We start from the raw sequence: 12,579 nt of genomic DNA, 5'->3' as shown, positions 1-12,579 counted from the left end.
ACTTCCTTGAAGCCTTTCAATCATGAGAAGTTTATAAAGAGAATTAAAGTACTTCCTGCTGAGCCGAGATTTTCATTTTTTATGGTCCTTTTGTTGAGGAGATCTAAAAACAAGGCGTGCGTGAAACACTGATATCTGTGAATTTTAATCTGTGCGAAGGAGGGTTTATAAACAAGACAAACAAATATTTTCCATTTTAAAACATGTTCTACAAAGAAATTATTTCCATCTTTCTATCTTCTTCTTTATGGTCAGTTGTATTGATTTACCAAAAGTTGTCCCCCAACAATGTGTTTGCAATGTGAGATTATAGCAAATGTCTGTATGTAGTGGCTACTTATCTTGTAAATAAGAGTAGACCTTTTTAACAATTTTTAAGTCAACTTAATTTAACCCTACCACTGTCTTTATGGGTGACCCCACGAGGGAAGTTGACCATTGAGCAGGATTGATGGTTTATCCCTTGAGATCCATGTGGCAGTGGTGAGGTGGTACTCACTCCTCTCCCCTGCCACATAGACCCAAGGGATAAACCATCAATCCTGCTCAATGGTCAACTTTCCTCACGGGGTCACACCCATTAGGACAGTGGGAGGGTTAATAGACCAGCTACTAAAAATGGTGGTGGAACCAGAATATTCCAACATTTGAAAACAGTTGGGAAGAAAGTCTAAATTCAACCAGGTCAACTTTTGTTTTAGCTCAAATTTGGGACCATAATGCTATGCTAACGTGTTTTTATTCAAATAGCGTTCTGTGGTTGTAAATTAGCAGTGGAGCTAGCTTGCTGTCACATTTCATGTTAAACATGGAACAATTCACAAAACCACCTCTCTCAATTGGAATGAAAGATGATTCTGATCGGGCCATATTGGATCAGAATATTCTGATTGGCATGTTTACATGAAGAATTTTTTATCTGACAGGGCATTTATTCCGATTACTTGTGCCCTTGTAAACATAGCTAATGACATGGTGCGTCATGTTGCAACAGTGGAGAGGAAAACTCCCCTTTAACAAGAAGAAACCTTCAGCAGGACCTGGCTGAGTATTAGCATTCATCTGCCACAACTAACTGCGGAAGTTTTCCACACAAATCTCCCTAGAAGTAAGTCAGTGGTCCTCAAAATGGGGTCCCTGAATCATAAATTGGGGGTCCATGGAACACTCATAGAGAAACCTGAAGACTCATTGTGTTGGGCTATTGCACAATGAACACATTTTGAAGTCTGTTCACTTCATCAAGTAATGCGAAGCGAACCTATCTAAAATGAAACGTATGAACACGGTTATCTTGATTCTGGATTTATCAAGGATGACGATGGAAAACCATAATGTGTTGTGTCTCTTGAAGTCCAGCAAATGAAGGCAATGAAGCCAATGACATTAAAGATGCATCTCACATGAGTTAAAAAATAGATGAATCAAACTTTAGAAACAGTAGATGCAAAAGGGTGAAGATCACACACCCCAGAAAACAAAAATAAATGATGAACCTGGCCACAGCATTGAAGGGGGTCCATGGAAAAATTTTACCCATGATGGAGGACATTGACCCTTAAAAGTTCAGAATTCCTGCTTTAAATAATCCAGACATGAAAACTGGTTGCTGGCTCACCGTTGCTGTGTTCTCTGGTGTTTTTACAGAGATGGAGTCATGGATCTTCAGGTTCAAAGCCGAGGGCACGGTGGATTACTCACAGCTGACCTTCGACCCCGGCCAGAACGAGCTGATTGTTGGTGCCAGGTAACCCGAATACAACATTGTTTTTGTATTTTTCTCTTTCAGTCCCTTCTGGCTTCATTTTTTCAATTCTTCTTTGCCCTTTTCTCATATTGTGTTGTCTTCTATTCTTCTTTCTCATGGTGTTTGTTTCTGCGTTGCATGAGTAATGATCAGTTTCTTTATAGATGTCTTCAGAGGCCAAAGAAAGATGGCTTTGGAAATCCAAGTCCATTGTGCTTTAGAAGCGCAGCCAAATGTGTGTGTGTGTGTGTGTGTGTGTGTGTGTGTGTGTGTGTGTGTTTGTGTGAGCTTATATTGCATATTATAGTTAGATATATATGTGCAGATGGTAATGTTTCTGAGACTCAGTTCATTATGTGGAAAAAAAACTATTAGCTAGAATTTGAAGTTTGAAGGAAATGAGTTAGTTTACGTTAAGAATGTGGCGAATTCTGGTCTCGGTTGGAATAAAACTAGAATTAATCAGTGCGAGGCGCTTGTTTTTTGGGGTTTACGACTGAAATTCGCCATTCGTTTAGGGAAGACACTAACTTGCACGGTTTTATTTGAATGTAGATTTATGCAGAGACTCAGTTTAATGATTTTAGGTGTTGGTAGGGAAGAACCGTAACAACATGGTGTTCAAGCGGCAGCAGATAAACCATCTGGTGAGGGAGCAGAAAAACAGGTAGAGGGAAAAGGAGCATAACAAGCTTAGTAAGAAAAATGCTAAAGCTAAAAAAAGGAAATGGAAACTACTGAAATAATGTAATATTATTCTATATTACATTACATTATATTATATAATCAGATGGTTTTATCTTTACGCACTTGTTCTGCAGAAATAAGAGGTTTAGTTAAATTCTTCGTGGCACCCACCTCAGCAGCTGCGAAGTGTCTGCCTGTGACAGATAATGTGAACAGATTGATGGTAGCAGGTTGGATTGGAAGTATGAGAGATAATGGAAGGAAAGCGGGATCGATGTAAATATCAATACAGTAAAACAGGAGGCAATGGCCACATCGAGACCTGTGTGATGGCTGCTCCTCCGGAGACCGGTGAATCTTCGTGAAATGCCCTTTAAATGCACGCGCATGAGTGTGTGTGTGTGTGTGTGTGTGTGTGTGTGTGTGTGTGAAGATGATGGAACTAGATATCTAGTTTAAAAGAAATGATTGCTAACATGAAAAATGACTTGTTTGTCACTTCTCTGCCAGGATTGCTCAACATATTTTATACATAGAAAAGTGTGTTGAGCAGTGGATCAATTTTAGAGTTGTTCAGAAGTCCCACAAAGCTTTACCTGCTTTTTTTGTAAAATAGGCAATATGTTTTAAATATTAAAACCAGTTGATGCTTCATTCAATTAAATCTTAGAAGAAAACTCTAGAGAAAATGCAGATGTAAAATGCGTCTCCTCACTGGACCGTGTTTCTTAAAATTCTTGTGGAAAAGCTGTAAAATAGCTCTATTTTTAGCCTGCTAATTTAGAAGTTTCTCTGCCTGACTTTAATCATCTTTCAGTTTTTAAAAAGCTTACAGCAAAGAAAGAGGCTTTATCTAGTCATTTTGACTGTCCTAATTATAGTCCAGCTAAATCTCCTTATCCATCATTTATTTCAGCGCGGGTTTTAAAGGACCAATGAATTTAACAGCATTTTTATAACTCAGTAAAAGACTTGTTTCACTGCTGAAGGAAGAGTGTTTTTATTGAAATCTTCTGCACATGTAAAGAAGGAGTGAGTATTTTCTCTAACCTGATGTGAAGCTTGTTAGGAAAAACACGAGGTTATGAGCTTCACGAGGATTAAAAGGCTGTAGATTGGCAACTTGGCTCATTTGGAACAGAAATATGTCTCCAACTCTTTTTTCCCCCCATTTTTCCAGAAATCACCTCTTCAGGCTCAACCTCGAAGACCTGACGTTGATCCAGGTGAGTGCTAATTCTCCAACTCACACGGCGAACCTTCAATTCCGTCTGTTTGCATCACTCTTACAGCTAAACAAAGCTCCGCCTGCTTTCAGCAGAGGTGGTTGCTGCACTTTCAGAGCTGTCACCGGGAAATAAGCTAGCATTTCAAACGTCACAACAACTTCCCAAAAAGTGGCGCACCAGTGGGTCTGACCATCAGAGCTGCAGGTTTGGATGCAAATAGGAGGGGAAATGCTACATTAATGTACTTCACGTTTAAATCCAATTTTTTTAATCCTTGCATTTAGCTTGCATGAATATGTTTTTTGACAGGGTGCTACATTTTTCTCTCAGCTTCTTTTAAGGTAGAAATGCTAAAATAATCACACTAAAACAGACCACGAAATGTTGGGAAATGCAAATTAAAAGTAAAATACCTTCAGGGTTTGCCTTTAGCTGTGTCTTTTGTACAAATCATCCACTCTCGGGTGGCAAATGTTTTAAATCTTTTTTTTCTTACATATTTCTGAAACTACAGTGTTTTATTTACTGGGGCAGCAGTAGCTCAGGTGGTAGAGCGGGTTGCCTCATGATCGGAGGGTCATGGGTTCGATTCCAGCTCCCTCCAGCGGTATCCTGCTGTTGTGTCCTTGGGCAAGACACTTCACCCAACTTGCCTGTGTTAGTGGTGGTCAGAGGGGCCGACGGCGCCAAATGGCAGCCTCGCCTCTGTCAGACCTCCCCAGGGCGGCTGTGGCTACAAGTAGCTTACCATCACTAGCAGTGTGTGAATGTGAGAGTGTGTGAAAGCGTCTTTGGGTGTCTAAAAAAGCGCTATATAAATTCAATGCATTATTATTATTATTTATTTGAACAACCAAATAATTGCTTGACTTGAGAATATAAACATGTTGATTTATACACCAAAAAAAAAAAAAAAAAACTAAGCTTTAGGAATGCCAGAGATCATTTCATGTTTGTGATGTCTGGTTATAAACGACCATTTTTCCACTATAGGAGTTCTGGGATATTTCTGGGAGGGGGGGAAGGTAGCACGGAAATCTGGCTTAGTTCGCCATATAAAATCGGGACTTTGCTATGACGTTAGCGTATCGTGACTGGTTTGGCAGTGAGTGACATTACTGATCAACGCCTAAAGAGGCGCATTAATAGCATAAAGAATGTTTTTAATCCATTTGCGAAGCTGAGAAAGAGACAATGTGACGTAAAAATCGTCATTACCATACCATATCAATTTATTTATAAAGCAACATTTCAAAATAGCATGGCAGCTAACCAAAGTGCTGTACATAAAAGAGCCAAATGCTTGAACAAATCAACAACACATAACGAAAGCATTAAAATCTGGTAAAATGCATAAAAACATAGCATAAATAATCAAGGATAAAAAATCCTACTATAAACAATAGAATAAGAGAACATTTAACAGCACTATCAAAAATAAAGATAATGTGACGAATGATAAAAACCATTTGAAATGGCACAAATAAAACCAAAAAAGCTACAAGATGGTGCGAGGTGTTAGCTACTGAATCAGAAAAACTAAATTTAAAAAAATTAACCCGGTGCTGGATTTTCATGTCATTCCAGAAGAAATAATTCTTTTTACGGCGCTCTGTACAAGTCCGCAAAGCGCTGTGAATTACGACATTCTATCTGTGTGTGTGTGTGTGTGTGTGTGTGGCATTTGGAGTTTAAAAAGGGTGATTTTAAATCATCTCTGCTGATTTTTTTACCTTCCATTCCGCTTCACCAGCAGCTCGGTTTTTGGTGACATCATTTCCTGCTGAGTTAAAACCACCCTGTGACTACCACAAATCCAGTTCAGGTGTGCCGTTGGTCCCTGAAATGGTCTGGTCAAGTTGAGACACGCACATGCCACGAATGTCTGGTAACATTACCTGGCAGTCTCAATAGTGGAAACATGCTTATTGTTAAATAAATGTATGACAAAAACATTTTAGGTGTACAGAAAAATGTCCGGATACCCCGAGTCTCGCAAGACTGTTGCTGTTGAGCAAAGTTCACTGCATCTCTTCTGATTAAACCTGAAAGATTAGGGACTAGCAAACAATGCTAGCGCTCTTTCTGCAGTTATTGAAGACTTTTGGAATCTGACATAAAATAAAAACAATCTTCCTACTTTTATGAACAAACTTCCAGTCCTCATGCAGTCATCCTCTCGGACTGCAAATGCATGACGCCACTGCTGACTCATCCAGCTTTGTATTACAGTACCTTAGACAGATTGCTACAATTTTAGAACATTTAGCAGTTTAAAAAATCAAAAGATCTGACTCCAAGCCATTCTTGTTAATACTTTACGTCATGTATAAATAGCAACAATAATTATTCCAAACAATAATAACTGAAGAGCAGTGACTCACCTCACAGCTTAAAAGGTGTTTTTCTCAGTTTTTGTCTCTTCTGTGAAAGTAGTCCTCTATCCTACAGCATCTATTACAATTACATGAACATGATCAGCATACGTGAGAACATCATTTAGCAACTTCTGCTGAATATAGTTAAAGCAATGCTATGTGACTTTTTCATATTTTTGAATAATTTTCTTGAGCCAGTATGTGCTAAAATGACTCTTTATAAGGTTAATGAAATGTCATCAGACCCCTAACACCCTCTGTGGCTAAAATACTGCATTTGCAACTTCAGAGTGCCAGGCCACCACCTGCTGACATACCAGCACTGCAGTCTGCTTCCAGTATCTTTCCTGCATGTTTTAGATCAGGAACACAGCTGATTCGCTCTGCTAGAAACTAATAAAGGCTGGGAAGACATTTCAGCAGATAGATTAAGGGGTTAAAAAGACAAACGCACAGCAGGGAGATAAGTTTCACTTTTTTCAGTTACTAGGGGCTGCTAAAAGCAAACAAAACTGCTTAGTATCCCTTTAATGCTTCAACCCACATTGTATTTGTGTGTGTGTGCGTGCGTGCGTGCGTGCGTGCGTGCGCGCGTGTGCGTGTGTGTGTGTGTGTGTGAGCCAAAGGTTTACTCATTGTTGGTCATTCACATGTGAGGTTATGACATGAATGCGTGTATAGGTTTTATGGGTTTTTAGAATTTAGAGATTTTAGTGCCGGCTGCTTCACATTGCTGTCTCGAATTGACCCTCGGGGAATAATAAAGTTGTCTTGAGTCTTGAGAAAACTCGAGACTGGAACGTAAATTAAACTCTTAGTGACAAATTATTAATTTAAACCTGGACAAAAAAGTCAAATATTCTAAAGATAATCTTACGTTATCTGCTCTTGCATGATAAAATATTCCTAAAATTAAATCATTAAGAATTCATGACAGGATTTAAAACTAAACGTCTGGGTTAGAACAGGAAATAGTCAGCGTATTGATATTTTTGAGCTCCTATAACTTTTTGCTCCTTTTTTCCTGCCTGCCAGGTTAATCATTTAGTGACACGCTGTTACCATGCAAACATGACATGATGACTTCAAATCTTGGTGCTAGCAGCAAGACTCCTTTGATGCGGACACAAGTCTCAATATTTGCCATTTACACCTTGGAAAACCAGGGAAGACGAGGAAGAGGAGGGGGGCCGAGAGAGGCAGAGTGGTTAGAATAGCTGCTGCTGATTTAGATCTAACTGGAAGGGGAAAAGGAGAAAAACGCCTGGAAGAAATAAGAAACGAGGCTGAATCATTTGGGTAGGAAGGAGCGAGGGGCATCACACAGCTATGGCAAAAAGAGGGAAGAAAGGGAGAGGCCCCCCACCAAGAGATATGAGGATTCACGCAGAGCCGGCCTTTGTGGCCTCTCGCTGGGACGCAGATGCTTTTTAAAGATGCTCAGTGCCATCCGCACAAGTAATCTTCCCCATTCCTTTATTTCATCCCTCGCTCGGCTGGTGCTGAAGAACCAGAGAGGAGATTCCACTGAGCCAATCAGGCCTTCATCTACAAGATGTTTTCTCCAGAACGAGCAGGATCTGGTAATCCCCGCCAAAGTCTGGGGCAAATTAAAGATGACCTGTGCACAAAGTCTCTGATTCACATTTGACTGGAGTTGTGCAGCAGAGTGGAGGGGAAATCGAAGTTCAACTGCAGAAATTTGCAGAGCATACGCGGCATTCTTCTTTTCTTTTCTTCTTTTGTCCTCCTGGTACAAAACAGTAGAGTAATTGCAGAGAGAATTGAGCGCCTCATTCCAATTTTTGCCTGGTTTGATGGACTTAAATGATTTTCCCCTTTGGCTCTGTTGCTTTGCTCACATCACATGCATCACTGATTGATCAAATGGATTTACAAGGGAACATGGAGCTGAGGAAACCACGGCCAACAAAGAAAGTTTGAGCACAAACAGTTGTTAGTAGTTCACTGATGTTTGTTTTAATTGCAACAATGTTCAAATGAGTTACACGAGGTTCTTTTGCTCTTTCCTGAAAGAAGAAACATCAAGCTACGCTAAGCTTTGTAATTTTTTTCTATTCACACGATCGGCCCTGTCAGAGGATGCCCTATGGCGGTGTTTTGTTCTTCCTTGTCTGGCAGCTTTAAAAAAAAAGCCTGACAGAACACAAGGCTTAGAGCTGCTGTAATACAAATAAACTCTAATACAGAGAATAAATGTAACTGGAAAATTTCTAAAGACGTTCTGAAGAAGCTTATGCAGCTGTGGTCTAAAATTCATCTTATTTTCTAAATCCTGCAAGTAAACAGGAACTTACTTTTCTGATGATTTAAGTCATGAAAAGTTAAAGCTGCTGCTGGTGGCTCAATAGGTCACTGTGGTAACAATACACTTGGGAGACACATGCACAATTGCATTACCACAAATAAAAACAGTTCTGCAAAAATGTAAAAAGTACCTTCAAACATTTCTACTATTTTCAAAGTAAAGGTCAGAAGGTCACATATTGTCATTTAATTTTATTTAGGCGATTTGGCTAATTAAACTTCCACACATTTTGATGCATTTAATGGTCTTTTTGAAAGCCCCATGATGAGATAAAAACAAAATTTTGTGAGTAAGAGACATAAACATGCATTGGCGTTACATCAGTACATTGATACAAAATGCAAAACTCAATAGAATAACAAATGCAGTTTTATTTAGAAAATTGCTTTATTTAGAAATTCTGCTGAAATGCCATTTTCCATCGGTTTCTGCACATCACTAAACATGTTAAATGCCTCATGGTCGCTGAACGAATGGCATTTGCCCAGAGAAATCATCTCTCACTCTATCGATATACTATGGTGTCGTGGTTAGGGATGTTCCATTCCGATATCGATATCGGAAGTAATTCGATATCGGCCCAAAAATGGTGTATTGGATTATATCAGATGGCATCAAAAATCTCTGATATAAGCAGTCCATTAAGATTCACATTTTTGCAACCAATGGTAAGGAAATAATTTTCATTTTTTTCATACTTACTGTTGTTATCTGATTGAGTAATATCACTTGATCAAGCCTTTCATATGTTCCAAACTACGAAATAGTTAAAGTACGTATGATTTGCGCTGATATCGCATCAGATTGGTATCGGTATCGCATCGGTATCGTATCGGAAGTGAAAAAGTTGTATTGGGACATCCCTAATCGTGGTCAAACTAGTGATTTACACTCCTTTTGTTTATCTGCATCAATATGGCATTGCAGTATGTTCTGCGAAATTAATGCAATGCTTTAAAATTCGCGGTCGCACTGTAATTTGATTGTTGTCCGGGATTTTAAGGGCTTAAAATGAAATGTGTAGTCCTATTTCTGGGATGTAGCAAGATTAGCAACCACTTACATCCTCTATAAGGTGATGTTTGAACATCTGTGGTCTAGTATGCAAACACGGGGCTGGAGATTATTGAGTCAGAGCTCCTGCAACAATAATCACCTCTGTAAATGCCCTCTTTGCCTAATGAGGTTGGAAAAAAGAAATATTCAGCAACAGTAGGAGTTGGAGTGAAAGAGAGACCGAGTTGATGTTACTCAAGCTGTGAAGTTTAACATTTTTATTGTCAGTGTGCTTTTGAAGGCTACCCAACACATTTGGTCATCAATAAGTCCTGAGAGAAGAAAAAGATTGGGTCCCTTGGGCAAAGACAATACGCTTTGTGTAACGGATGGTTCACGAGACAAATAGACACTCCCAGAATCATAAGGAGAAGAAAATGTTTCACATGAGACAAATTTTTGAGTATGTACTCAAAGTGAGTGACAGGCAAGGTTGAAGTGTGAAGAGCCAAGCCTTGAAACACAAGTCAGCCCTTCCAACTGCAAGGCCTTGATTGGAGTCGATATCTGGTGCTTATTTTCTCTGCAGTGTCTGAACAGACTGAAAAGACCTTCCTCTCTTTGTCGTCCTCTATCCTCATCCTCACTGATGTGGATGTTTTTCTGCTTGCTTGAATTTCAAACTTGTGCTGCTGAAGTGAAAGATGAAGATTTCACTCTGTAGGAATCCCAACTAATAAAACATTTAGACTCCACTGTGCTGTGCAGAAGTTTTAGGCAGGTGTTGGTAATGTGCAGCATCATCTGAATGCTTTTGCAAATAAAGGCTCTAATTTATAATTTTATCAATTATTAATGCAAATTGAATGAACAGAAGAGAAATGTGAATCTAATCAGTTTTTGATGTGATTAGTGTTTGCCTTCAAAACAGCATCATTTCTTTTGGGTACTCCTGAAAAAGTTTTTGAAGGACCCCAGCGTCTCAGTTCTTCCTAACATCTTAGAAAACCAGTAACAGATATCGATATCGGAGCGATGCATAGATCAAATCCTTAAAGGACTAGTTGTTCTCCTTTAAACTGAAGATATTGTAATCTGTTGCCTCCCTGGTTATATTACAAAAGGTGACAGTGGCAGAGGAGTTAAGTGCCTGACCTCTAACTGGAGAGTTGCAGGTTTAAACCGTGCTCAGGCTGTTGCAGTTGTGTCCTTGGGCAAGACATTTCACAAAGTTATGATAAATATCTTGTGCTTGTCAATATTGATGGCATCAATACAGCCTCAACCTGCAAGAATGCAATGCAAACTTGCAAGGAGCCTCCACCTCTTCACGTCTTTTACTACAGCCAGATGTTTTACTCTTCAGTCCAGAGCAACTTCTACCATTGGTTTTACACCCCAGTTCTTGTTTTCATCCATTGTGTTGAGTGCATTGTCCTTGTTTCTATATTAGTTATTTTTTACCCCAATTCTTCCATAAAGTCTCACAGTTGATTAGTTTCTGAACAGTTGATGGATGTTGGTTTTTGGTACTTGCCAGTTCTGAGCTGATATCTTCTGATTTCAACTGAATGTAACCATGATATGCCCTTCAGTTATCACACAAGGTTTGGGTTATTTTAGATATGTTGGTTGGTTGGTTGGTTGGTTGGTTGGCTGGTGTGTGTACGTCCCTCAGCATTGTGCTTTTTCAAAAGATCTTGAAACCTTGCTAGCGTGCCTTGTCCACAATGTGGTGTAACATGAAAACGTCTTCTAAAAGCTCACCTCTATGTCAGAGTTTGATTGTTGTTCAGTCACCCAGTATTTTGGCACTTGTGTGGTCTAACTGGTTAATCATAAACTTAACTTTAATCCTACAAAAATGTGCAAATGCATCTTTAAGAAGTGATACTCTTTTGAGAGCTAATGGTGGCCACACCAAATTTTGGTTTGATTTGGAATTTTCTGTCATCGGCACACTTTGAATTGTGTAAATTGATAAAAAATATACAGTTGTTTCTTTTGAAAGCATCACTGTGTTACAGTAAAATAAATGGCAAATAAACCAGTCACCAAGTTTAGTTTCATTATCTTCTTAAACACTACATTTAACCTCACATCTGTTGCTATTGTCGTTTTGGACTCTTTGTCCCCCTTTTCAACACCATGATCGCTGTTCAACTCCCTGAAAGCAGCTACTGCCAGACTGCTGGAGAATCAATGCTTTGTCATTTCCTATTGTGTTTCCAGAGCTGAATCATAGCCAAGCAAGCTTGATGCACCGCTAAACCTCGTGTTTCCGTCAGCCTGCCTGTTTTCTCCATTTTTCCATTTCCTTACTCTGAGTACGGTTATCATCCACTCTGATGACAGGCTGCACATTTTAAACCTTAAACTCAAGTTTAAAATCAATCAAAGCAAAAACGATTATTTGAATGATGGCAAAAATAGAAAATAAATGTCTTCAATCAATATTCAGATGTTTGACCCCATGTTGGATCGAAAGCAGGATGCGGACCAAGAGGCTGAGTTTGAACAGGAACACCGTGGCACCACGTTCGTCAATAAGCACTGGAAGGAGATTAATCAGTAGCTTTCTTCATCATTTAATACAGAAGAAGAGGGAACAAACCTGTGGAAACTCCATAAAAACACCATAGATAACATCCCTTAGCAACAGTCTCTGAATGGTGTTGAGATCACCATTGTCCCTCCATTTTTCTTTGTTTCTTTAAAATAGTACAACACATTGCTTCCATTCACTTTTGCATGCTTTAAGACAAGAATGTTTTGTTTCATGCAATTAAATGTAGTCATCTGGATAATTAGCCCCAGCTGTCAGCAGTTAGGGAAATCCATTCTCCTGGAAGCTTCGCCAAATTAATTAGCAGACCAATAACACCAATAAACTTGAGATTTGGATTAAAGAAGCAAAGAGCAGCTCATCAGATACATCCACAATGCCATCTTAAAGGAAGAAGGCTGGCATTCTGCATGGACCTAGCTGGAGGGGGGACTTGCTCATTGGGACACAACATCAAAACCCATTTCATGTATTAGTCTTTCAGCAGCTTACATCAGCAGACATCAGTGTGACTGGTAAATGATATGCAAGCACATCAAAAGGTAATCAAGCCACTCATAAGTCTTATTAGATTGTCACCCATCTCTCCTTTGTAGGATTTGTCCGGCCCTTACTCCCTCTCTGTCGTGGCACGACACGCAGCCGTC

General features: G+C 39.4%; 1 protein-coding gene across 3 annotated transcripts in view; it reads left to right on the top strand.

The window, feature by feature from the left end:
- The window catches only part of sema5a (sema domain, seven thrombospondin repeats (type 1 and type 1-like), transmembrane domain (TM) and short cytoplasmic domain, (semaphorin) 5A), a 207,564-nt gene that overhangs the window by 64,229 nt on the left and 130,756 nt on the right, over positions 1-12,579 (top strand). For all 3 annotated transcript variants that reach the window (XR_001572682.3, XR_001572681.3, XM_015955301.3), the window contains exons 3-4: positions 1,648-1,747; positions 3,615-3,660. Coding sequence is in view for 1 of the 3 variants with exons in the window: in XM_015955301.3 (XP_015810787.3) it covers positions 1,648-1,747; positions 3,615-3,660 (146 nt within the window). In the remaining 2 variants the exon portion in view is untranslated. The remainder of the gene's footprint in view (positions 1-1,647; positions 1,748-3,614; positions 3,661-12,579) is intronic.

This window comes from Nothobranchius furzeri, chromosome 7, assembly GCF_043380555.1.
Source record: "Nothobranchius furzeri strain GRZ-AD chromosome 7, NfurGRZ-RIMD1, whole genome shotgun sequence".
In the NCBI taxonomy this organism is placed as follows: domain Eukaryota; kingdom Metazoa; phylum Chordata; class Actinopteri; order Cyprinodontiformes; family Nothobranchiidae; genus Nothobranchius; species Nothobranchius furzeri.
This window is presented reverse-complemented; position numbering and strand designations above follow the sequence as displayed.